Source organism: Elephas maximus, chromosome 19, assembly GCF_024166365.1.
Source record: "Elephas maximus indicus isolate mEleMax1 chromosome 19, mEleMax1 primary haplotype, whole genome shotgun sequence".
Lineage (NCBI taxonomy): Eukaryota > Metazoa > Chordata > Mammalia > Proboscidea > Elephantidae > Elephas > Elephas maximus.
Window position 1 is genome coordinate 62,928,072 of NC_064837.1, and position 23,452 is coordinate 62,951,523.

The 23,452-nt window shown below is 49.6% G+C and overlaps 1 protein-coding gene across 1 annotated transcript in view; it reads right to left on the reverse strand.

Moving 5' to 3' along the window:
• LOC126063188 (translation initiation factor IF-2-like) overlaps positions 1-22,981 on the reverse strand; it is a 184,296-nt gene extending 161,315 nt beyond the window's left edge. The window contains exon 1 of the mRNA XM_049861371.1: positions 22,166-22,981. Within this exon, the coding sequence (XP_049717328.1) occupies positions 22,166-22,981 (816 nt within the window). The remainder of the gene's footprint in view (positions 1-22,165) is intronic.
• Between the last annotated feature and the right edge of the window lie 471 nt (positions 22,982-23,452).

Below are 23,452 nucleotides of genomic sequence, written 5' to 3' on the forward strand. Positions count from 1 at the left end.
CACCGCTGGACCCTAGAGACAAACCCCGTATTGTTTTCACAGGCCTAATAAATGACAACTCCCCCTCTCTCCTTTTGCCACGAACCCTGCTAGCCCTCCCAGCTCCCCCTTTCTCCTCTGAAGTCTCCCTTGTGCTAAGCGCCCTCCCCCTAGGAAAGAACAGGAGTCTTATGTCAAGCGAAGAGAGAAACCTGCTTGTGCGAAACCCGCCTCCCCTCCACGTGTTATCAGGTGAAGATTCAGTCCAGACAGCAGCAGCGGCCAACTTAAATAGCCCGGGCACCTTCCTCCCTCTCAGGCCTGGAATTCCAGGGGACAGGCGAGGGCAGTAATTAACAGTGCCAACAATTACACAGGGGGATCTTCTTTTCATCTTCCACAACACGTCTTTCATCAAAAGAAGGCTCCCTCCTCACCCCTTGAAAAAGTCAAGGATGAAAGGAGAAACAGGATTCAGCCAAGCACAGACTGTTTCCTCCTGCTAGTCAAACCCACAGGGCTCTGGGAGGGAGATTCTGGCACCAGAGAAAGGGTGAGCACCAGAGGAAGGGCTTGTCCTTCTGACAGATCTGAGCACAGGACGCTTCATGTGCAGGAAAAGCAAGCCAAAACAGAAGGCGCCCATTCTCCTGCAGGAACAGACACAGATTGGTGGTGCTGGCCACGTTGGGTTTGCTCGTCCACACGACAGACCCAAGAGCCTCCAGCTTTTACGAGGGCGTGAAAGAAGCCAGAAGGAGAGAGCAGCCACCAACCTCTGCAGCCAACTGCCCCGAGCCCTGGCTGTGCCCTCTGTCCACCCACTCACCCAGCAGCCCTTGGGGCCGATGCAATGGAGAAGTTAGCCATTTAGGAGATGTGCACCCTGACTTCGGATCTCACCCTGACTCTGCTGGTTGCTCCCCACCCTCAATAAAGCCATAGGGGCCGAACGGCTCTCCATGTCCTCACTGCTGCCACTGCAACAGGCCTGCAGTCTTCTGAGTAGGGTGAGGAGTTAGGGACATTTACTAACAGGGCAGGAGCTACTAGACGGGAGTGAAGAACCTGGAGATAAATGAGCCCAAGGACATAACCACATACTTATAAAGCCACATGTGCACACACCCTTAGAATCCTTGGGTGGTGCAACCGGTTAACACACTGAGCTGCTAACTGAACGGTTAGAGGTTCAAGTTCACCCAGAGGTCCCTCGGAAGAAAGGCCTGGTGATCTGCTTCTGAAAAAACAGCCATTGAAGATCCTATGGAGCACAGTTCTACTCTGACACACATGGGGCCGCCATGGCTTAGAATCGACTCAATGGCAACAGGTTTACACACATCCCAAAGCATGCAATTGTTTTATTTTTTTAGAGCTGGGCAGAACGTCAGAACTCATTCCCGATATTTTCCCTGTAAAATAGACAAGAGGCACAGAGAGGTAGCAGAGAGCTAGAGAACCTTGCCCAGGATCAGCCACCTGGGAAAGAATAAGATTGAGACCTAGGCCCTTCAATCCTGGATCCAGTGCAATTATCACCCCGCTCCTTTACATTCCCAACCTATAAAGTGATGAGAATGAAACTTCTCTATAATATGATAGCGGGCCCAAACAACTCCCCCATATGAAATGCAGGTTCACAGTGCTGTAAAGACATGACCAAGCACACCTGTATAGGCAGCCGCCCTGCCAGGAGTGACCAGAATAGTGGGGTGCAGGGTTCGGTGGCAAGAACCCAATCCATCCCCATCTGCACGTTTGGCCCCATCTGATGGAAGTATCCATGTGGAAGATTCTGGGTCCTACGGACCAGATGGTCCCGGTCACACTCTAGGCAGGCCCTGGGTGGAACAGCCTCAAGTCCAGCCCTCTCTGGGATAAGGGGGTACTCAGCGAGACAAAGGGAAAGCCCAGGAGCTCCTGCCATGGAATCTGAGCCCCTGACTGCCCCTGAAGCTTTGACATATGAAAGGATTCTGGATTCAGCCATAAAGCCCACCCTCGAAGGCCCCTGTTGGCTGCCCCTGCACCACCAGCCCCCTCCAGGCCCCCTCCTGGGGCGGGGGTAAAAAGAGCAGAGCTGCACAGAGAGTAGAACACAGACAGACTAGGGGGCAATTCTAGAGACAAACTCCCAACACACACACACACACACACACACACACACACGCACACACGCACGCACCCCACCACTGCTGCCTGCGAAAAGAAAACGGGAGGAGGGAGTCACAGATGGAGGACTGCAAGCTGGAAGCTGGGTCAGGATTCCTCTGTCTAGGACATCAGCGGGGAAGGGTTTTCCTGGGCCACAGCTCCAGCAAGGTTCCTAAGTCCAGCTCCTTTGCCAAAGCGGCTGGGCTTCTCTCTTCCAGACAGGACTGACCAGCTGCAGGTTCCTCCTAATCTCCACCGTCTCCCACAGGAATAAGTGGGGTGCGTGCATGATACCAGCATGAGAGATGCGACAGACCAGAACCCACACCTCAAACCCCCTGATCCTGAGCACTAGACTCTTCTCCAGTCCCAGGGTGAAGGGCTGGAGGAAGCCGGGAGAAGGCAGGAGAGTGTGAGCTGACTTCCTTTTCCGGGTTGTCTGGACCTAAAATGCACCCCATAGCAGATGGCGGCCTATCTGCACCTCCCTTCCCTCTTGTCCTGAGCACACGTCAACACTGCCAACAACCACTTAGCTAGCATGCACGTTGGATGGCACCTGACCAGCCCCACTGCTGTATCTGATCCTGGTGGGAAGGGAAGAGGATCTTCTCCTGCAGCCCAAGGGGTGTGTGTGCAGACCATCTCCCTGTGTCAGCTGCAGAGCAAGACCCACTGGCCACACATCAAAACCACAACCAGCTCCATGAAAGGCAAGGGCCTGCAGAGCCTCCATCCCCACAGCCCCAAGCCTGGCCTTCAGCTCTAGGGCAGACAGACAGATAGACAGACACTTTGAAACTAGACACACCAGGGCTTGAGCCTCCAGCGTTCCACTGCTGGGAGACATCAGGTGAGTCACTTACCCTCTCTGAGCCTTGCTCTCTGGGTCTGTAGGACAGACTAGCTACACTGTCAAAGCTGCTGTTAAGGAGTAGGTGAGAGGCTGATGCAGCAGGTAGCACTTAGTGTTCTCCCACAACGGGCCAATCAGAAAAATGCCTCGTTTACATGAGTGAAAGCGATGCCATTCACAGTAAAGGCTACTCTAGGCGGTTATGGTTACACCCCCACAAGGGAGGGTAGGTGCCCCCACTCCCACCCCAAGATGGGGCACACACATACCTCCACAGGGTACACACACAGACTGGGCACACACACTCACACACCCCCAGATACAGCACACATACACACACTCCAATGGGGCACACATATACCACAGAGTCCACACACACACTCACATACACACACCCCCAGAAACGGCACACTTACAAACATCCCAAAGGGACACGCACACACACTGACGAGGCACACTCATGCACACATCTGCACATACGCAATGGGACACACATACACACAGACACAATGGAGTTCACATGCACTCACATACACAACACACACACATCCCAAAGGGGTACAAACACGCACTAACGGGGGTACACATACACACAACAATGGAGTCTACTCTCACACACACACCAACAGGGTGAGTGCACAGCCCCAGATGGAGCACACCACACCCCAACAAGGTGCAGACACACACACACACACACTCACACACACACAAACTCCACAGAGTCCATGCACACACTCACAAACACCAATGGGGTGCGTGCACTCCCCAGATGGCCAAATGTACCCCATGATGCTGAGCTGTCCAAAGAGGATCTTTAAAAACTGCACACAGCTAGGACCAGGTCCATGACAATGTGTGTCTCCCCATATCCAACAAACAGTATACAGAAACTCAGAATTTCTCTCTGGCAAATCAGCTAAAAAGCTTCTCAGTGACCTAGAGAGAGAGGAGAGGCGAGGTAATTTGGGATCTTTTACCTTCTGGAAGAAGGATCGTGGCTAAGATTCCCTAAAATGAAATGATAAGAGCTGAGCCCCTAACGCCCTCCCCGCATGAATCCTGACCCCGACCCCCCTTCTGTTTGTGCAGACCCCTGCTCTCCAGCATGGCGTCTTTATGGGTCTCCCTGCAGGGGTGGAAAGAAAGGGGGTTTTGTCCTCCTCCCCCATGGGTCTGGTGAGTTTATCTGACACTCCAACGTCTTTGTAAACCGAGTGGCCCAGGATAAACGCTCCCTTAAGAGTCGCTAGGCCTGGGACAGAGGGACCCTCTCCAGAGGAGAATGGGGAGCTTGTTCCGATGGTCTTTTAATATGGGGGGCGGGGTGTCACTTAGGACAGGCCTCCAGTGCTGCTCACAGAAGACTCTCTGTCTGGGGTTACAATGAAGGGAATTCTTAAAGACACAGATGCTGAAAAGGGGAAGGAATGGTTTTTTTTTTCCCCCTAATGGGGGGTGGGGGTGAGGTTAGGGCGGGAAGAAGGGGGACTGGCAGACTTCTCCTGCCCCAGAACAATTCAAGTTCTAACAAGCCACCTCTCTGCCTCAAGAGCAAGTGAAGAACAGCAGGCAGATGGGCCACCCCTTGGAGCAGAATTCTCCTCACAGTAGGGTCTCCCATAGCTGTTTGTTTGCAGCTCCCAGTCTGCCCCTAAATCCAGCATCCAAAAAGAACCTCATTTTTACATACAGGAAGGGCACCTATTAAGTTGTTCTAAAAGATCAGTCCTTTGATCAACAGAAAGGAGCCCTGATGGCACAGTGGTTAAGCGCTCAGCTGCTAACCGAAAGGTCGGTGGTTCGAACCCACCAGCCCCTTCGCAGGAAAAAAATGTGGCAGTCTGCTCCTGTAAAGATGCTTGGAAATCCTAAGGGGCAGTTCTACTCTGCTCCACAGGGTCAGTATGAGTTGGAATCAACTCAACGGCAACAGATCTGGTCTTCTTCTGATCAACAGATGAATCCTGATCAAATGGGGAGGCGGGGGTGGAGTTTCAAATTCTTACAGGACCCAGACTTACAGACTGGAGGGACCCCTGCCCCCTGAATCTATCACACTGAGAAAATCTTCAAACCACGAACCAAAATTATCCCCTGAAGTCATCTTTAAACTAAATGACTGTTTAGCTAGATTAGTAAAGAATGTTCACCATGAGTATTGTGCTTTTTTAAAGAATTATCTATATGAGATCAAACTGTTGACAGTACCTATAAAGCACAGATGAGAAATTTAGGGGGCAGTGAGTTTAAGTTGTTGGTGGTGAAACCATCTGGATAGAGACAGCGCAAATGGTGATACAACGTGAAGAATGTAACCAGTGTTATTGAATTGTACACGTAGAAATTGATGAATGGATGTATGTTCCACTGTGTATATTTTCACCAAAATTAAAATCTTACAGGAAAAAAAAAAAAAGATCAGTCTTTTGAAGGCAGCTGGGGTCCAAATGTTTACTCTGGAAAATGGCAGGCAGAGTATCCCAAAGCCCTTTGATGAATAAAATTTTCTCCACCCACAGAAGGAGGGACAATTTACTCCATAATATTTGTTTATCTTGGTGTAAGGTCACCATAAAATATTTCTGAAGACATCCCAAACTATCACCAATGATGTTTTATAATGATTGCCAGCAACATTGTTTTATATCTTGATTTCATTTATGTTTAATTGAAATCTCAAGAAGGTTCTCCAAGATTCTCCAAGAAGATTCAAGTCTCAAGAAGCTGAGCAGTGCTGCAGGAGAGCTGGGACTAGTATGTCCTTGGAGAACAATCACATGTTTCTCCTTACCCCTACCTTGCTCATGGTCATCTGAAGAAAACAGCAAGGAAAACGTGACAAGGTGATGCCCTCTATGCTAAAATGAGTCAAGGAACCATCTAGTTCTAATGGACAGAGTACAGGCTGAGGTGTGAAGTGGCTTTTTCAAAGCCACATGGGAAGCTAGGAGGCCAAGACTGAGCAGAACCCAGGGCTCCTGGCTCGCAGGCCTGTGCCACCACTTAATGTACAGCAGATGAAGTGGACAACGCGCAGGGCCTCTCCAAGCAAAGGCCAACAACACCTTCAAACAGCAGAACGTGTGGCTGTTTTTTTCTCAATGGGAATGTATTAGGATAATCTCACCATAGTCCAAGGACCCAGCATCACTGTAACTCACGGCTCCACCAGTCAAATGGCAGACCAGGGTGGACCTTCAATTGGCCAGGTCACCAAGTATATAGGAAGTCTCTACTGGGTGTCAACATTAGGCCAGGTGCCAAGAAATCAGATATTGAATGTGCATCTCTGATGATATGGAAGGAAAAAGACTCATGCATGTGAAACCATGGCCATATACTTAATATTAGAGTGTCAGCACTATAGAAGTTCAGGGGAAAGAAATACGATAGGGAAAAGAAAACTTTGCATAAATAGCACCTCATCAGTAAGTTTACTCAAGTCTAATCTGGGCAACCACTGGACAAGAATATTGGATTCTATGTCTCTTCCAACTCTGAGTGTCATTGATCAGGCATTGGAAGAGTCAGGGAAGGAGACATGGAGGATAGAGACCACAAGGAAAGAAGCCTACAGGTCACAGGGGAAAAGGAGCTAATGGAGATACCCACTCCAGACTCTAGAAAGGAAGAGCTAATGCCTCCTTTCTCCACCCCCACTCCTGTCTGCCACTCAAATCCACAGAGATCCCTGGGGCTGCCCAGGCACCAGATCTGCCTTGCCCATTAGAGCGTGCACACAACTTTTACATAAGTTGTCCCACTTTGCTGTTGTTGTTGTTAGGTGACTTCAAGTCAATTCCAACCCACAGTGACCCAATGTGACAGAGTAGAACTGTCCACATAGAGTTTTCCTGGCTATGATCTTCTATGAAGCAGATCGCCAGGTCTTCCTCCTGCAAAGCCACTGGGTGAGTTTGAACCACCAACCTTTTAGTTAGCCATCACGTGCTTAACAGTTTGTGCCACTGGGGCTCTTTAACTCATCTCGCTTAAGCCAATGGAAGTAACAGCTCAAATTCTATTCTTCCAAGAAAAAAGTCAAAAATGAATTGTGCTCCTGGTTTGAACATGGAAATTTTCCTTCCAAATTAAATCCAGCAACATCAGAGCAGAGATGAGGCTACAGCCCAAGAGACACAGCACAGAGCTGGTCCACTTCTGTAAGACTAATGCAGGGTTCAAACCAAGAAGGAAAAGGCAATGAGTGAGGAGGAGGGATCCAGGATTCAGTCTACTGAGTCCAATGAATGAGACACACTCCGACTCCCATCCCCTCAACATCGAGGTCACACAGAGGCCCCATTCTCTGCCCTCCCAGTCACAGAAACTGAAAGGATCTTTGTGCAAAGGACAGAGCGCATATGGCAGCTGATGGGAGTGCACCTCAGATGGGCCAAGGATTTCTCACCAGGTTCCCAACCAATTTGACGGTGATGATGGTCCTGCATTAGGCAGCAATTTCTAGGCATAACCCCAGAAGGGCAAGCCTAGCAACAGCTCTGCTTTGAAAGCTCAACTAAGGTTATGCTCAAGGAGTCAGAGATCCACAGCACTGGCCTGGGTAACTGAGTGCAAGGGCCCTAAGGACAATACTTCTGTTGAGCACCTTGCTTGATGTATGCGTCAGTCCATCTTCCTGTTACATTCGAACACCTGCGTCCAACCTTACAAGCCTTTCTTAGCAAGATGGAAGGGCCCCAGGCTCATCATTCTCCATGCCATTATCACAGGAGATGTAGACTGTGATACTCACTGCCTAGGCTTCCTTCCTAGGATTCCAACGGCAAGGAAATTGATGATGCTGATGTGGGTTTTGGACATGTCCATCTCTTAAGCGAATACAGTCAGGACAAACAGTCCTGCATCTGGATTCTGACTCTGCCACCTGCCAGCTGTGAGACTGTGCCCAATTACTTACAGCTCTCTAACCCAGACTGCACATCTGCAGAAGAGAGGTGTGAGAATGGCAAACAGAGGAGGTCAAGCTGTGGAAGGTGCCGGAACTTTTGAGAAATTACTGAGAGTTTCTCCTCAGGGAATACTCTAGTTAAGTGAGTCTTTCTATGAGTTTTCTTATTAATGATTTTAACTTTTACTTTATTGTCTTATACGTAGGGGAGAGAGAAATCTATATCCAGCTCCATCGAAGGGGAAGAAAAACTGTTTTAATGCTATCAGTGCATTATTGGGAAGGAAGCAGCAAAAGGTAAATTGTAGCTGTGGAAACTGTATCAAATCCATTTGACTTTTTGATTTCTACACTTTCCAAAAGAAGCAGGCACCCAAGCTTGGAGCTTAGACGCTAAGTGAACCTCAGTTCAAGTTCTGGCTATGCCATTTACCAGCTGGGTGTCCCTGGACAAGTGCCTTAAGCACTGGGAGCCTCAGCTTTATCACCTGTTAAATGGGGCAATACCAACTACAGCAGCTAGCACATTTTCTAGCACAATAAACCAAACCCATTGCTGTCAAGTCAATGCCAACTCATAGCAACCCTACAGGAGAGAGGAGAACTGCCCCATAGGGTTTCCAAGGAGCGGCTGGTGGATTTGAACTGCAGACCTTTTGGTTAGCAGCAGAGCTCTTAACAGCTGCACCACCAGGGCTTCTCCAGCACAATACATCACCTTCAATAATATTAATCACCTTGTTTCCTCCCACTCAGCCACCCTCCCTGAAGAGGCTATTCATACTCAAGCTTCAGAGTAAAAATAATCTAGACCCCATGACAATGAAGTTTTTCTAACAATGGCAACTCCAGACAGCTGGTGGCCCCGCCAGGAGGGCATGGCTTTCTTCAAGAGCCCACACACCCCATGAGCATGAGTCACTGCTCCTCGAACAAAGCCTACCTGTGTAACGTGTGGACAGAGCAAGCAAAATAGGGCCCCCTGCCTTGACCTCAACAGGCTGGAGATCAAAGCCATGTCTCTAATATGGCGCACCCAGAAGATCTCCTTTGCAGTTGGCCCACAAAGGTATCAATCCATGGAGCCATCTCAACCCATTGTGTGGCTGCTCCCAGGCAAGCTCTCTGTCTGGCCTCAGTGCGGGCTCCATCTTCCCTTATACACAGGAGCCTGGGGAGAAGTCTGCATAGATCTGTCATCCCCAGCTCCCGTCCTCGGGCTTCTCGTGCCCCGAATGCAGCAAAATTGCCTCCCCCAAGGCAGACTAGGAGGCAATGGCACTAGTCTAGAGATGCTCAGAATCAAGGGAGAAACCTCAGGTGAGAGGTGCCATTCTGAGCATCCAGTTGCTATTCCAGTAACAACTCGTTTGGGCAGGTACATGAGAGCCCAGTCATGAGTGATCAACTGCAAGGCTGGACTTAGACACCCATGAGCCAAACCCCCAGCTCCCTAATGTAGCAAGATGATGTCCCATGTAAAAACAGACTCCTGGCTCAGACAGTCAGAGGAGGAAAGGACTTTAGAGGTTCATTCACTTGTCAACTTTCACTGCGGAGTAACCTGCACCTGGCAGTCTCTTAGGTACCAGGCACATCTACAAAGGCAAACAAAATAAATGTCCTGCCCCTGGAAGCCTACATTCTGGTGAATGGCCCACTAGTCCAACTCAGTGGTAATAAACATTTAGTGTTGTCTCCCAGCATCTATATCTTCTTTCCAAGGGCCCCAAACTGCATTTGCAGAATCCTCTCGGCTCTGGAGAAGCTGCCGCCACCCTCAGATTCAGGTATGAAGCGGGTGACCACAGGTCAGCCACTCAATACGTTCCATCTCCCTGGTCCCAGGGATTGGTCCAGGGGATCCTGAATCAGTCCTCAGGGAAGCTGGGACAAAGGTAGGCTCTCACTGTGGAAATGAAGAGGCATGAGACCTGGAAAAAGTAACCACCACCCATCTGTCTCTTTGTCATACTGTGGTGGCTTGCATGTTACTATGATGCTAGAAGCTATGCCACCAGTATTTCAAATAACAGCAGAATCACCCGTGGTGGGCACTTCCAGGCTAAGACAGAGTGAAAGAAAGGCCTGGCAATCTACTTCTGAAAATTAGCCAGTGAAAACCCTACGGATGACAACAGAATACTGTCCAATATAGTGCTGGAAGATGAGTCCCCTAGGTTGGAAGGCACTCAAAATACAAAATGGCTGTGACAATGAACTCAGGCATACCAACGATCATGAAGATGGCACATGACTGGGCAACTTTTAGTTCTGTTGCACATAGGGCCACCTTGAGTCGGAGCCAGCTCAATGGCAACTAACAACAACGGGGAAATAGCCCTAAGAAGGAAACCATACACAGAAGAGGACAGAATGAAAAGAATCAGAGGCAAACGAAGCCAACAAACTAGACCAAAGCATGACCCCTAGAGTTCTCACTCACCTGAACAACCAGAAAGCTCTGTTGGTTCAGCCATTTATAGATTTTTCTCTGTAACTTGCAACTAAAAGCAACCGACCTAAAACTGTCCTTGATCTTATGGGTGAGGAATTGAGCCTAGAGAGAGACCCAGTGACTCGTACAAAGTCATACCAAATGCTGGTGGACTGAGTCAGGGCGTAATTCCAGTGCCAGGCATTACGCAAGACCCGAGGGTGAATCACGGCCCCATCGACAAAGCCATGGGGCCTTGAGAATATTCCTTGACATCTTGAAGCCTCAGATAACACAGATAATAACGCCCACATCCCAGGGTGAGAGGAGGAAGGGAAACAGGTGCCTTTTCAGAGCCTGTGGATAGGTTGGCTTACATCCCCTTCCTCTGGTAGTACACAGTGGTGGTGGTCATATGTGTGGAGCTCTTACACAGGGGCAGTAGAAGGAATAGGGTTGAGTCCTAGTTTGTGAGACAGGAGACATGGAATGGCCATTCTGACCTGTATACATGAATACAGCCACACAGGCATCTTCCCCAAGGTGAGTGTTGTTGTTGGGTGCTCTGGAGTCAATTTTCAACCCTTAGCAGCCCCATGTGATGGGGCAGAACTGCCCTATGGGGTTTGCAAGGAAGCAGATCACCAGGACTTTGATCCACAGAGCGGCTGGGTGGTTTCAAACCACCAACCTTTGAGTTAGCAGCTAAGCACTTAACTGTTGCACCACCAGGGCTCCATTTCTCGAAGGTGGCACCCTGCAAACAAATTCCTGGGATGACGAGGGCACTGGGAGAGGATTTGGAAATGAGCCAAGTTCAATCACAAGGTGGGGTGGGGAGGGAGGCAACAGGAGAGGGGGCACACAGGGAAAGAAAGAAGACAAAGAAGACAGGCAGAAAATCGTGAGGAAAGTCATCCCAGGAAAGGTCTTCAAGCCCGGAGGTCAGGGTGGAGTGAGAAGCCAGGGCGATCTCAGCTCTTGGTTAACCACATCCCTGGTTCCACTTACAAATTTAATTAAAAACCCAAACACCTGAATTTCCCAGCTGGCTTGCCAGTGGCCACAGATTCCTTTAGATTCAGAAAAACCTCTTTTGCTCAACCTAGGGCCCCTAAACAAGTCTGGCATGAAGTCAGGATGAGGGGGGAGGCTCACAGGGAGGAATGGCTCCCCATCTCCCAGAGACAAAAACCCCCAGGCAAGGACAACCCTGTTCTGTTATCCCAGCTTCAGGGACAACAGCTTTGTTTCTTGCTGCCTGATTTTCAAAGTATAAAGAAACACCATCATAAAAAGAATAAAAATGGAAAACAGTCACAATTATGGTGGCTCTAGAGGAACAAGGTCACTCTGCCCTTGGTGCCGGGAAGGTCAGGGACTTCATGGAGAAGGCAGGATGATGAATAGCCTGGGGAACAACCTAATCTGTCCCCTGGGGTCAGTAAAACCACTTCCTATAAACTCCTCGTCCCCCCTTCAGGGTGGTCACCGTGCTTAGGAGGATGGTCAGTCACAGGCTGTACAGGGTTGGCCTCCAGGGCTCAGACACAGCCTCAGAAAGAAAGCCCTAGAAAGGAGGTGATCATCCTAACCCAGACATAGATCAGCTCCCTCTCCAGGGAAGCCATCACAGAAATATGACATTTCACCATGAGGCTCAAAATGGCACTTCTTAGACAGGAACCATTCCCAAAGCCAACTCTTCAGACGGGGATTGGACTGGACTATGGGATACAGAAAATGACACTGGTGAAGAGTGAGCTTCTTGGATCAAGTACACACATGAGACTATGTGGGCAGCTCCTATCTGGAGGGGAGATGAGAGGGCAGAGGGGGACAGAAGCTGGCTGAATGGACACGGAAATAGAGGGTAGAGAGAAGGAGTGTGCTGTCTCGTTGGGACACAGCAACTAGGAGTATATACCCAGCCCAGCGCCGTCAAGTCGATTCCAACTCATAGCGACCCTATAGGACAGAGTAGAACTGCCCCATAGAGTTTCCAAGGAGCACCTGGTGGATTGGAACTGCCGACCCTTTGGTTAGCATCCGTAGCACTTAACCACTACACCACCAGGGTTTCCAGGAGTATATAGCAAGGTGTATATAAATTTTTGTATGAGAGACTGATTTGATTTGTAAACTTTCACTTAAAGCACAATAAAAATTTTTTTAAAAAAGGCACTTCTTGTAACATTCAACTATGCAGAAAAGAGTTCTGTTTAAATTTTTTTTCAGCAAACTACCTATATGAAAAATTTCACCATACAGAACATATGGACAGAGAGGATTCACTCTATACCGAAAACCAAACCTACTGCCAGCAAGTCAATTTTGACTCATAGCAACCCCATTGGATTTCCAAGGCTGTCAATGTCTACTGAAGCAGACTGCTACATCTTTCTTCAATGGAGCCGCTGGTGATTTCGAACCGGCAACCTTTGGGTTAGCAGTCGATCGCTTTAACCACTGCGCCACCGGAGCTCCTTATAGTAAGCCCATTCTCCACCCTTCCAATCCACCCCCCCACACCAATACTTCCAAAATCTGCACTTTTCACAGTGTTATGACAGATTTTTTTTTTTTTATGACAGATTAGGGTGAGCGAAAAAGATGAAGACCCTCATCGAGATGGACTGACACAGTGGCTGCAACGACAGACTCAACCACAACAATGACTGTGAGGATGGTGCAGGACCAGGCAGTGTTTCGTTCTGTTGTGCACAGGGTTGCTATCAGATGGAACCGACTCCACGGCTCCTAACAACATGACGGATTAGGAACTAGGGGCCAAGGCAGCTCTGCTGGGTCTGTATCTACCTGGGTCATCAGACTCACCCACACCTCAATTTCCTCTTTTGTAAAATGAAGATAGCACCTGGCTATTTCACCCAGTTGAGGGCGATATCAGATGAGATATGGGCACAAAGGTGCTTGAAAAATCCCAGTGCAAATAATCAGTGGAATACCTGTTGAGATGTTTCAACAAATAGATGTAGCCCTGGAGATGCTCACTTATCTAAGCCAAGAAATTTGGAAGACAGTTACCTGGCCAACTAACAGGAAGAGATCCACACTTGTGCCCATTCCAAAGAAAGGTGACCCAACAGAATGCAGAAATTATCGAACTATACCATTAACTTCCCACGCAAGTAAAATTGTGCTGAAGATCATTCAGAAGTGGTTGTAGCAGTACATCGACAGGGAACTGCCAGAAATTCAGGCCTGGTTTCAGAAGAGGACGTGGAACCAGGGATATCGTTGCTGATGTCAGATGGATCTTGGCTAAAAGCAGAGAATACCAGAAAGATGTTTACCTGTGCTTACTGACTATGCAAAGGCAGTCGACTGTGTGGATCCTGACAAATTACGGATAACAGTGCAGAGAATGGGAATTCCGGAACACTTAATTGTGCTCATGCGGCACCTATACAAAGACCAAGAGGCAGTCGTTGGAAAAGAGCAAGAGGATATGTGTGGTTTAAAATCAAGAAAAGTGTTCATCACAAAGAGAGACCAGACTTACTGGTCTGATAGAGACTGGAGAAACCTCAAGAATATGGCCCCCAGACATCCTTTTAACTCAGTACTGAAGTCACTCCTAAGGTTCACCCCTCAGCCAAAGACAGGCCATTAAAACAAAATGAGACTAGTTAGGCACACCAGCCCAGGAGGAAGGACAGGAAGGCAGGAGGGGACAGGAAGCCTGGTAATGGGGAACCCAAGGTCGAGAAGGGGAGAGTGTTCACACATCATAGGCTTGGCAACCAATGTCACAGAACAATAGGTGTATTAATTGTGTAATGAGAACCTAATGTGTTCTGTAAACCTTCATCTAAAGCACAATTAAAAAAAAAAAGAAAGGTATGCATCAGGGTTGCATCTTTTCACTGTATTTATTCAGTCTGTATGCTGAGCAAATAACCTGAGAAGATGGACTTCATGAAGAAGAATGGGGCATCAGGATTGCTGGAAGACTCATTAACAACCTGAGATATGCAGATAACACAACCTTGCTTGCTGAAAGTGAAGAGGGCTTGAAGTACTTACTGATGAAGGTCAAAGACTATAGCCTTCAGCACGGATTACACCTCAACATAAAGAAAACAAAAATCCTCACAACTGGACCAATGAGCAACATCATGATAAATGGAGAAAAGACTGACATTGTTAAGGATTTTATTTTACTTAGATCCACAATCAACGCGCATGGAAGCAGCAGTCAGGAACTCAGACAATTACATTGGGCAAATCTGCTGCAAAAGACCTTTTTAAAGTGTTCAAAAGCAAAGATGTCACTCTGAGGACTTAAGGTGCACCTGACCTAAGGCATATTTTCAATCACCTCATATGCATATGGAAGCTGGACAATGAATAAGGAAGACTGAAGAAGAATTGATGCCTTTGTATTACGGTGCTGGTGAAGAATATTGAATACACCATGGACTGCCAGAAAAATGAATAAGTCTATCTTGGAAGACATATCGCCAGTGCTCCTTGAAAGCAAGGATGGCAAGACTTCATCTCACATTCTTTGGACATGTTATCGGGAGGGACCAGTCCCTAGAGAAGGACATTATGCTCGGTAGAGTAGAACGTCAGCGAAAAAGAGGAAAGTCCTCGATGAGACTGACACAGTGACTGCAACAATGGGCTCAAACATAGCAATGACTGTGAAGGTGGCACAGGACCGGGTAGTGTTTCTTTCTGTTGTACATAGGGTCTCTATGACTCGGAACCGACTCGATGGCATCACACAACAACAAGGGTCAAAGGGAGGAGCCCTGGTGGCAAAGTGGTTAAGCACTTGGCTGCCAACTGATGGGTCAGGGGTTCAAACTCACCAGCTGCCCCGCGGGAAAAAGATGTGGCAATCTGCTTCTGTAAAAGATCACAGCCTTAGAAACCCTATGGCACAGTTCTACTCTGTCCTATAGAGTTGCTACAAATCAGAATCAACTCAACAGCAATGGTTTCTCTGTTTTGATTTTTAAGGGCCAATGAGGAGTCTCTGGGGGATACAAAGAGTTCATCGCTGGACTACTAGACAAGAGGTTGGCAGCTCAAACGCATCCAGACGCACTTCAAAGGAAATGTGCCAATGAGTCGGGCAACAAAAAATGAAAATAACAATGCTTGTCTACCTCAGAAAGTAGATTTAAAGTTCAAACAAGTAAATTTCCAGAAACAACAATTGCCACTTGACGCTCCTGAGGGTTTCCCTCTCGCACTGAAGAATCTGTCGCCAAAGGCCAGCATCTCTGACACCTTTCTCTCCATGACTAAGGCACGACAGCACCTCTCCCTCCAACCAGCTGCCATCAAGTCAATTCTGACTCATGGTGACCCCATGTGTGTAGAGTAGGACTGTGCTCCACAGGGTTTTCATGGCTGTGGCTTTCCGGAAGCAGAACACCAGGTCTTTCTTCAGGGTTACTTCTAGGTGGACTCGAACCACCAACGTTTCAGTCAGTAGCCCAGTGCTTAACCATCTGTGCCACCCAAGGACTCTTTCTCTCTCTCTGAAGACCGTTAAATCTTCAAATTAGCTCCCGACTGGCCCTGCAAACCACTAGAGTCCCAGTGATGAAGAACGGAAAGGAGTACACCATGTACAATGAAGCATCAGAAAACACTTGATATTTGTTGAATTAAGGAAAGAGGAAGCCTCTGAAATGATTCTATAATTAAAACCCCACCCAGTGCCATCAACTCGATTCCGACTCATAGCGACCCTGTAGGACAGAGTAGAACTGCCCCTTAGGAAAATGATATTCTCACTGATGGCTAAAAAAGCATGTCCTCAAATTCCTAATCAATTGCCTAATGAAATTGCTGGGCAGGCAAAGAGGGTCTTTCCTTTCCCTGTCCTACCCTGGATCCTCTCTCCAACCTGCTTCAAACAAAGTAAAAGACTGCTAAAGCGAAATGCTACCACCCATCTGTCGGTCTGTCCTACTGCGGTGGCTTGCTGGTTGCTGTGACGCTGGCAGCTATGCCACAGGTATTTCAAACACCAACAGGGTCGCCCATGGTGGATATGTTTCAGCAGAGCTTCCAGACTACGACAGACTAGGAAGAAAGGTGTGGCACTCTACTTCTGAAAATGAGTCAATGAAAACTCTACAGATCACAACACTGCTGGAAGATAAGCCCCTTAGGCTGGAAGACACCCAAAATACACAGTGGCCGCAGCGATGAGCTCGAGCTTGCCAACGATTGTGGAGATGGCGTAGGGCAGGGCAGCGTTTCATTCTGTTGTACATGGGGTTGCCATAAATCAGAGCCAATTTGACAACTAACGATAACAACAACAAAACAAAATGAGATCAAGGGTCCATTTCTTTAGGCAAGGGGATTAGGTCTAAAAACTGTTATAATCATATCCTAGTAAGTAGCATCTTCCAAGTTACTGGGGGCCCCTCAGCCCTGGGGAGAGAGCTTGGGCTCCCACTTATTCCTGCAGCCCCTGACCTGCTGTCCCTTTATTGGCACAAATACAGCCACTTCTGTTTTGACCACGTACAAAGGCACCTGGTTTCAAGACTTTGGTGTAAAAACCTGTACCAACAAACCAAATAAGGGAGGAGGAGATGATTCACTTCACAAAAATAATTCCTTGACAGAAACTTGCCACTTCAGCATTCCTCTACACAGTCGCTTCCTCCAGGCCTTTCACACGTCATAGGATCAACCAAGATTGGTTTTGTAGAGACATTTTTCCAGGCACAAACGTCGTCTGTAAAGCCAGGGAGTCAGAGTGGTTTTGAACAGGGTGTCTTTGGCGAATAACAGGGCGGAAAGGGAAGACATTCAACCAGGACCATGGCCATCCTCTTTTGAAGTGAGCTGGGGTCCATCTCATCACATAAGGAAACCAGTGGCCATGGAGTCAACTCCATCTCAAGGCGACCCTGGGCGTGTCAGAGTAGAACTATGCGCCACGGGGTTTTCAACGGCTGACTTTTTGGATCAGACTGACGGGGCTTTCTTCCAAGGCGTCTCTGGGTGGACTCAAACCACCAATCTTTCAATTAGCAGCCAAATACGTTAACCATTTGTACCACCGAAGGACTCCCTCATGTGAAGTGAGGGTGCTGACTTGGTTGTGGAAGAGAAGTCACCCCAAACGGCTCCACTGAAGACACAGCCTCTCCTGGGACACAGCCTAAGACTCAGAAGTAGCAGTGTCTGCACGGCACACAAACAAACGCGCCAGGGAGCTGCCTAACCAGCAGTGTCTTCTAAGCTGCTGGGAGCCTCTCAGAGCTGGGGGGCGGGAGGGGGCACAGACTGCCGGTCTTATTTATCCTGAAGCTCCGGAACTGCAGTCCCTTTATCGTTTGCTCAAATGCACCCACTTCTCTTTTAACCACGTACAAAGGTCCCTGCTTTCAAGGCTTTGAGACAAAAACCTGTACCAACAAACCAAAGAAGTACACATGGGAGGCCAGAACAGGTGAAGGAAGCCAGGAAGGTTTCCTGTAGGAGGAAAAGGCTCAATTCAAGCTTTAACTGGCCAAGAAGTCTGGCAATTCTGTGCTTCTTCAAGTGTCCATCTGTATTGGAATGGCCTGGGGAGCTTGTTAAAACGCAGGTCCCTCAGCCTCCCTTCCTCCCCCAATAATACTCATTTTTAACAAGTTCCCCCAAGCAATTCGCATGTAAACCACAATTTGAAGGCCATGGGACAGGGGGAACAGAGTTTCCAGCTGAAGGGTCTGGATAGGGCCGGTGCAGATCTGAAACAGCTGCAGTTCTGAGAAGGGAGGGCCCAGAAGGGGCCGCAGAGAGAGGGGACAGGCAGGTGTAGACAGAGTGCAGTTCCAGAGCAACTTAGTCACAACATCCCCTGTCCCTCTCCCACGGAGACTTCCTGTTATGATCCTCGCTGGAGTTGGTCGCTTACAGAAAAGATCTGTGCCGGTGAGAGAGACAGAGACGGAGAGGGAGAGAATGAATGAGAATGAATAGTGTTTAGTTTGCAAGCCATGGCAGGAAGGTTGGGAGGGGGTGCGATAGGGAGGGGACATTGCCAAGTTAACAGAATGTTTCAAAAAGGAAAAGAAAAGTCACGTCTAGGAGATGAGACCCTAACAGTGACGGAGACACTCTACCCCGACAAAAGATGTCTGTTTTGCTGAAATTTAAGAAACCTCAAAACTTCCTTTTCCCAAACAAACATCACCTCCACTCCCTACAAAAACCACTCCAAACCACTCCACTCCCTACAAAAACAGAGCCACACTCACACAGACAGCCCTAATTCTCACGTGTGTTATTGGCTGCTGGTTTAGACTAATGTGGTCTCTTTGTTGTAGGGGCAGGGGAAGAGCCACTTACCTGGGTGCTCTCAACCTCACACAGTGCTTTCTTATACAAAGACACTCAACCAGGCCCCATCCACACAAGGTGTTTCCAAAAACCCCTTCACTGGCCCTCCTGACCATAAGCCCCCAGCCCTCTTTGGACAAATACCCAAAAACAAAAAAACCAAACCCAGTGCCATCGAGTCGATTCCGACTCATAGCAACCCTATAGGACAGAGCAGAACTGCCCCATAGAGTTCTCGGGACAAATAAAAAAGTCCCCTAAAATGGACCCAAGAAATGGGAGGGGTCCTGAGTGGTTCAACCAGTTAACATGCTCGGCCACTAAACCAAAAAGTTGACAGTTTGAGTCTACCCAGAGGCACTTCAGAAGAAAGGCCTGGCAATCTACTTCTAAAAAAAAAACCAGCCATTGAAAACCCTCTGGACCACAGTTCTCCTATGACACACATGGAGTCTCCAAGAGTCGGATTCGTCTTGATGGCAATTGTTTGTTGCTATCGTTGTTGTTTAAAGTGATGTCCACCTGCTTGACAATACCCTAACCCCGTTCCAAGGTGAGAGCCATGTCCCTTTAAATCTGCCGAGATAACCAGGAAACACTGTATTCCCTGGGGTTTGCACACTTAGCACCCTGACACACCTGTTACTCATGCAGGCGTGAGTCACCTGCCCAGGTATTGCACGGTATACCTGTCGGCGGTGGATTTGGTTGCCTGGTGGTTCATTCTCACGCACACCGGATGTCATCCCTCTACTCCCTCAGACGATGTGTCAGGACAGACTGGGTAATAACCCGATTTGTACTAAATTAGCGGAGCTCTGGTGGCACAGTGGTTAAAAGCTTGGCTGCTAACCCAAAACCAAAGGATCGGCAGTTCGAATCCACCAGCCTTTCCACAGGAACCTTATGGGACACTTCTACGCTGTCCTACAGGGTCACTATGAGTCAGGATCGACTTGATAGTAACTGTTTTTTTTTTTTTTTTTGTACTAAATGACAAATTCCCAGTGGAGATTTGGGGAAGGGGAGAAGAGGTGTTGGCCGAGCTGCTTCTCCCATTTCTGGTCAGGGCTGCTCTTCCCTCAAGGCCCTGGAGCCCCTGATCTGCGTCTGTGGGCTACAAAGAGGGAGCGGGCCGGAAGAAGGAGGCAATGAGTTAACCTTGTCCTGAATAAAGACTGTCTGCTATCCTCCACTCAACACCCACTGTTTACAGCATTTTCTGCAGTGTAGGGTCGGGGATTGGCTCCTGGACCAGACAGAGCACATTGGTGGGACAGCTGCAGAAATGTGAATAGGCCTGCAGACTAGTTAACAGTGTTGTATCTGGGCTGATTTCCTGGGTTCAATAACGGCACCGTGGTTAGGCAAGGTGTTAATATTCAGGGAAGCTGGGCAAGGAATATAGAAGAACTCTAAGTACTATCCTATTTTTGCAACTTCTCTGTAAGTCTAAATGCTTCTCAAAATCAAATGTTAGTTAAATTAAAAAAGACAGTATTTTAACCCAGATGTCTAATAAAGGTCTCAATCTATATCGTAAAAATGGCTTACACCATGGTCCTGGGGTGAATTTTAAGTTACTCACATACCAACGCTGGTCAACTCTTTGTTACAGAAGAAACTTCTTGAATTTACTCAGCAAACATTCATCCCGAGTCTCCTTGTCCAGGCTCCCAGATGTGGTTTTATCTGATGGCTAAGTGGTACCCCTTTCCTCTAAGCCCACCGAGGAAATGCCCACCAATAAAGACATTTATTTAACTTTAGACAAGGAGCCCTGGTGGTACAGTGGTTCGGCGCTCAGCTGTTAACCAAAAGGTTGGCAGTTCAAACCCAACAGCCGCTCCGTGGGAGAGAGATGTGGCAGCCTGCTCCCGTGAAGATGTACAGCCTTGGAAACCCTATGGAGCAGGTCTACTCTGTCCTACAGGGTCAGTAGGAACCAGGATCTACTTGATGGCAAGGGTTAACTTTTGACATGACTTTGCTTGAAAGCAAAGATATCGATTTCTGGGAATTTTCCAAAGGAAATAAGCCAAATTGTGAACCTATCCTTAGGTACAAAAGATGCTCACCAATGCACTGCTTCTAAGGGTAGGGATTTGGAAACGCCTTAATGCCCAACCTTGGGGGAGGGATTGTAAAGCAAACCCTGCTTCAGTGCCTGACTGGAATCCAGGACCATACAGTCATTATGCTGGGAAAGTGCAAATAAAATTGAGGAGGGGGAAAAAGGCAGGAAACAAAGCTGGAGATCTTGCAGGATTTCACCAATGAGGAAACACATCAAATTGCCAGCATTACTGTGGGAACTGGATGGGTTTTCCAGCTTTTTGCTTTTTTTTTTTTTTTTTTTGGCAGTTTTTCTATAAAACAGAAAGAAAGGGCATGGATTACTTTTAAGATCAGACTGGGTGGAGCGGTGGAGTTGGGGGTCAGCAGTCAGCAGGGTAGTTTCAGCCCTCTTCTTCCAGGTGAGGCTGAGCACAAACTGGGGCTTGCGGGGGGTAAGGGGGTGGACTGCAGAGGAACGGGCGCCACACTCACGTGGGCAGTTCCACGGACCCCTGTGGGGCCAGGGGCAGCTGAGAGCACATACTCCAGGAGCAGGGACAGTACTAAGGTTGTACAACAAGGTTGGAGTCGCTTTGTCATTCATTCAACAAACATCTGTTCCACGCCTACTCAGTGTCAGGCACCGGGCTGCCCAAAATTGCACACACACAAAAAGGTGAGAAGAGGAGAAAGCTAGGGATACACGAGCGGGTTGTTTACAGCTCAGGACTCAAGACTTGGGAACTCTGGAAGGCACCAAGCCTAACTAAGCCCCCTCCCCGCACAGGCCAGAAACCTCTTTCATTCACAAGTGGGGGGGGAGGGGCATCAAATTCCTGCCACCTTCCACCCATTCCGAAAGCCTGCCCACATCTTTGCCAAAGGAATCCCGCGTCCGCCCGGCTGGTGGCCTAATGTTTACGGCAAAGCCGCTCACCAAAGAGCAGGCGACCCCGGATATCCAGGAAGCCCGCGGCCCCCCAGCCTCAACGGTGAGAGGGGCTCGCCCGCGTCGCTTCTCCAAGCCTGCACCCAGCCGCATCCGAGGTCGCCCAGTGGGCAGACGCGCGGACTCCCAGAGGCGGTACCGCTCCCCAAGTAACGGGCCGGGAGGGCGGCGAGGCGAAAGGCAAGTGCCAGTGGCTGCGCGGGCGCGCCGAGAAAGCGGGGACCCTTCCCCAACGCGGCGGGGACTCTGTCCCTGGGGTGTGATGAAAAATGCCCTAGATGGGGATGGTCGCTGACCACCGAGACCCGGACGAATCAGCTCCACTCGGAGGCAGAGGGATGGCTAAATAACCTCCGAGAAGGTGCCAATGACAAGTACAAAAATTCCAGCCCAGAACCCGAGACCTTCAGAAATCGACCCGCGAAAAAAAAAAAAAAAAGATGTCAAATTAGATCCCCTCCCCCGAACCTCAGGGAAATTTACCTGCAGATTAACGACCCGTGTGCGAGGCAGAATAAACCAGTCCAGGGGTGGGGAGGAGATCGTGGGTCTTCCAAGCTCCGTCGATCCGCACCAAGTAATCCACGTTAGGGGCGTCCGGAAGCCCCCACTCATTCCCTGCTTTCCATCCACGGCAAAGCGCCTGGGCCTCTGCGCTCCGCACCCACGGGTGTCGCGGGGTGTTCCCCGGACTAGGGTTCCCCAGCGGCCGCATTCCTGTCCCCGGAGGTGGGAGCGCGCCGAGGGCGGATCCGGGCGACCCCGCGGACCACGGGGCGCACCTCCCACCTCGCGCTCCGAGCGCACCCAGCCTGGACGCAGCCCCTCGCCTGTCTGGCGGCGCATCGCCGGCGCGAGCCCAAGATCCCCCACGGGAACCCCCTCACGGCCAAGCCCGGGAAAACGCTGGCGGCAAATCCTCTCAGGGCAGCGGGTCTGCAGGTCCGCCGGCCGGGGCGGCGCTGGAAGAGCGCCCGCGGGGCCGGAGAGTCCCCCCGGAGAAGTCTGAGCCGCGGCGCAGCGGCAATGGCCGGCAGTGGCCGCTGGAGCCGGGAGCCACAGCCGCGCGCTCGCACCGCCTGGACTCTGGGCTCGCGGCCGGGCCATTCGGATCTTATATAGCGGCCGGCTCGCGGCGCGCGCAGGGAGGAGGCGAGCGCGCGGAGCTGGGGAGGGGCCCGGGGAGCGAGGCCAGCGGCTTTCTGGGAGTTGTAGTTCCGTTTTCCCAGTTCCGGCAAGCGGAGAGCGGTGGGAGGGGCAGTGGCGGGGCGGAGGGGGTCTGCCTTCTGCTGGGGTCATCTGTGGAGCTGTGGCCTCTCTGCTTCTCGCCCACAACAGCTGTCCTCCCCTTGTCCTTTCCATCGTAGATAACGCTAGGATTCCAGTCTCATTGTCAGTTCCGTTACGTACACCAGTTGCTGTCAGTGAACCCCGACTCACGACAGGAGCCCGCTCTGAGGAAGGAGCAGCATGATGACCGTAGACGTAATAGGCACTGGCGGGGGCAGGGGCACCTGACCCTGTCTGGGGATCAGCCAAGGCTTTTGGAGGCCGGTGTCTGAGCCGAGTGTGGAAAGGATGAGTAGGAGGTAGCCAGACAAAAAGAAACACGAAGCAACCACAAAGGAGGCCAGAGATCCACCTGGGTAGAGGGAACATTGTGTGGGTCTTATATGCCCTGTCGTCCCAGGTCACAATGGTCCCTGGATGGCGCAAACCTTTTGTGCTCCATTATTAAACAAAAGGTTAGCGGTTAGAACCCACCCAGTG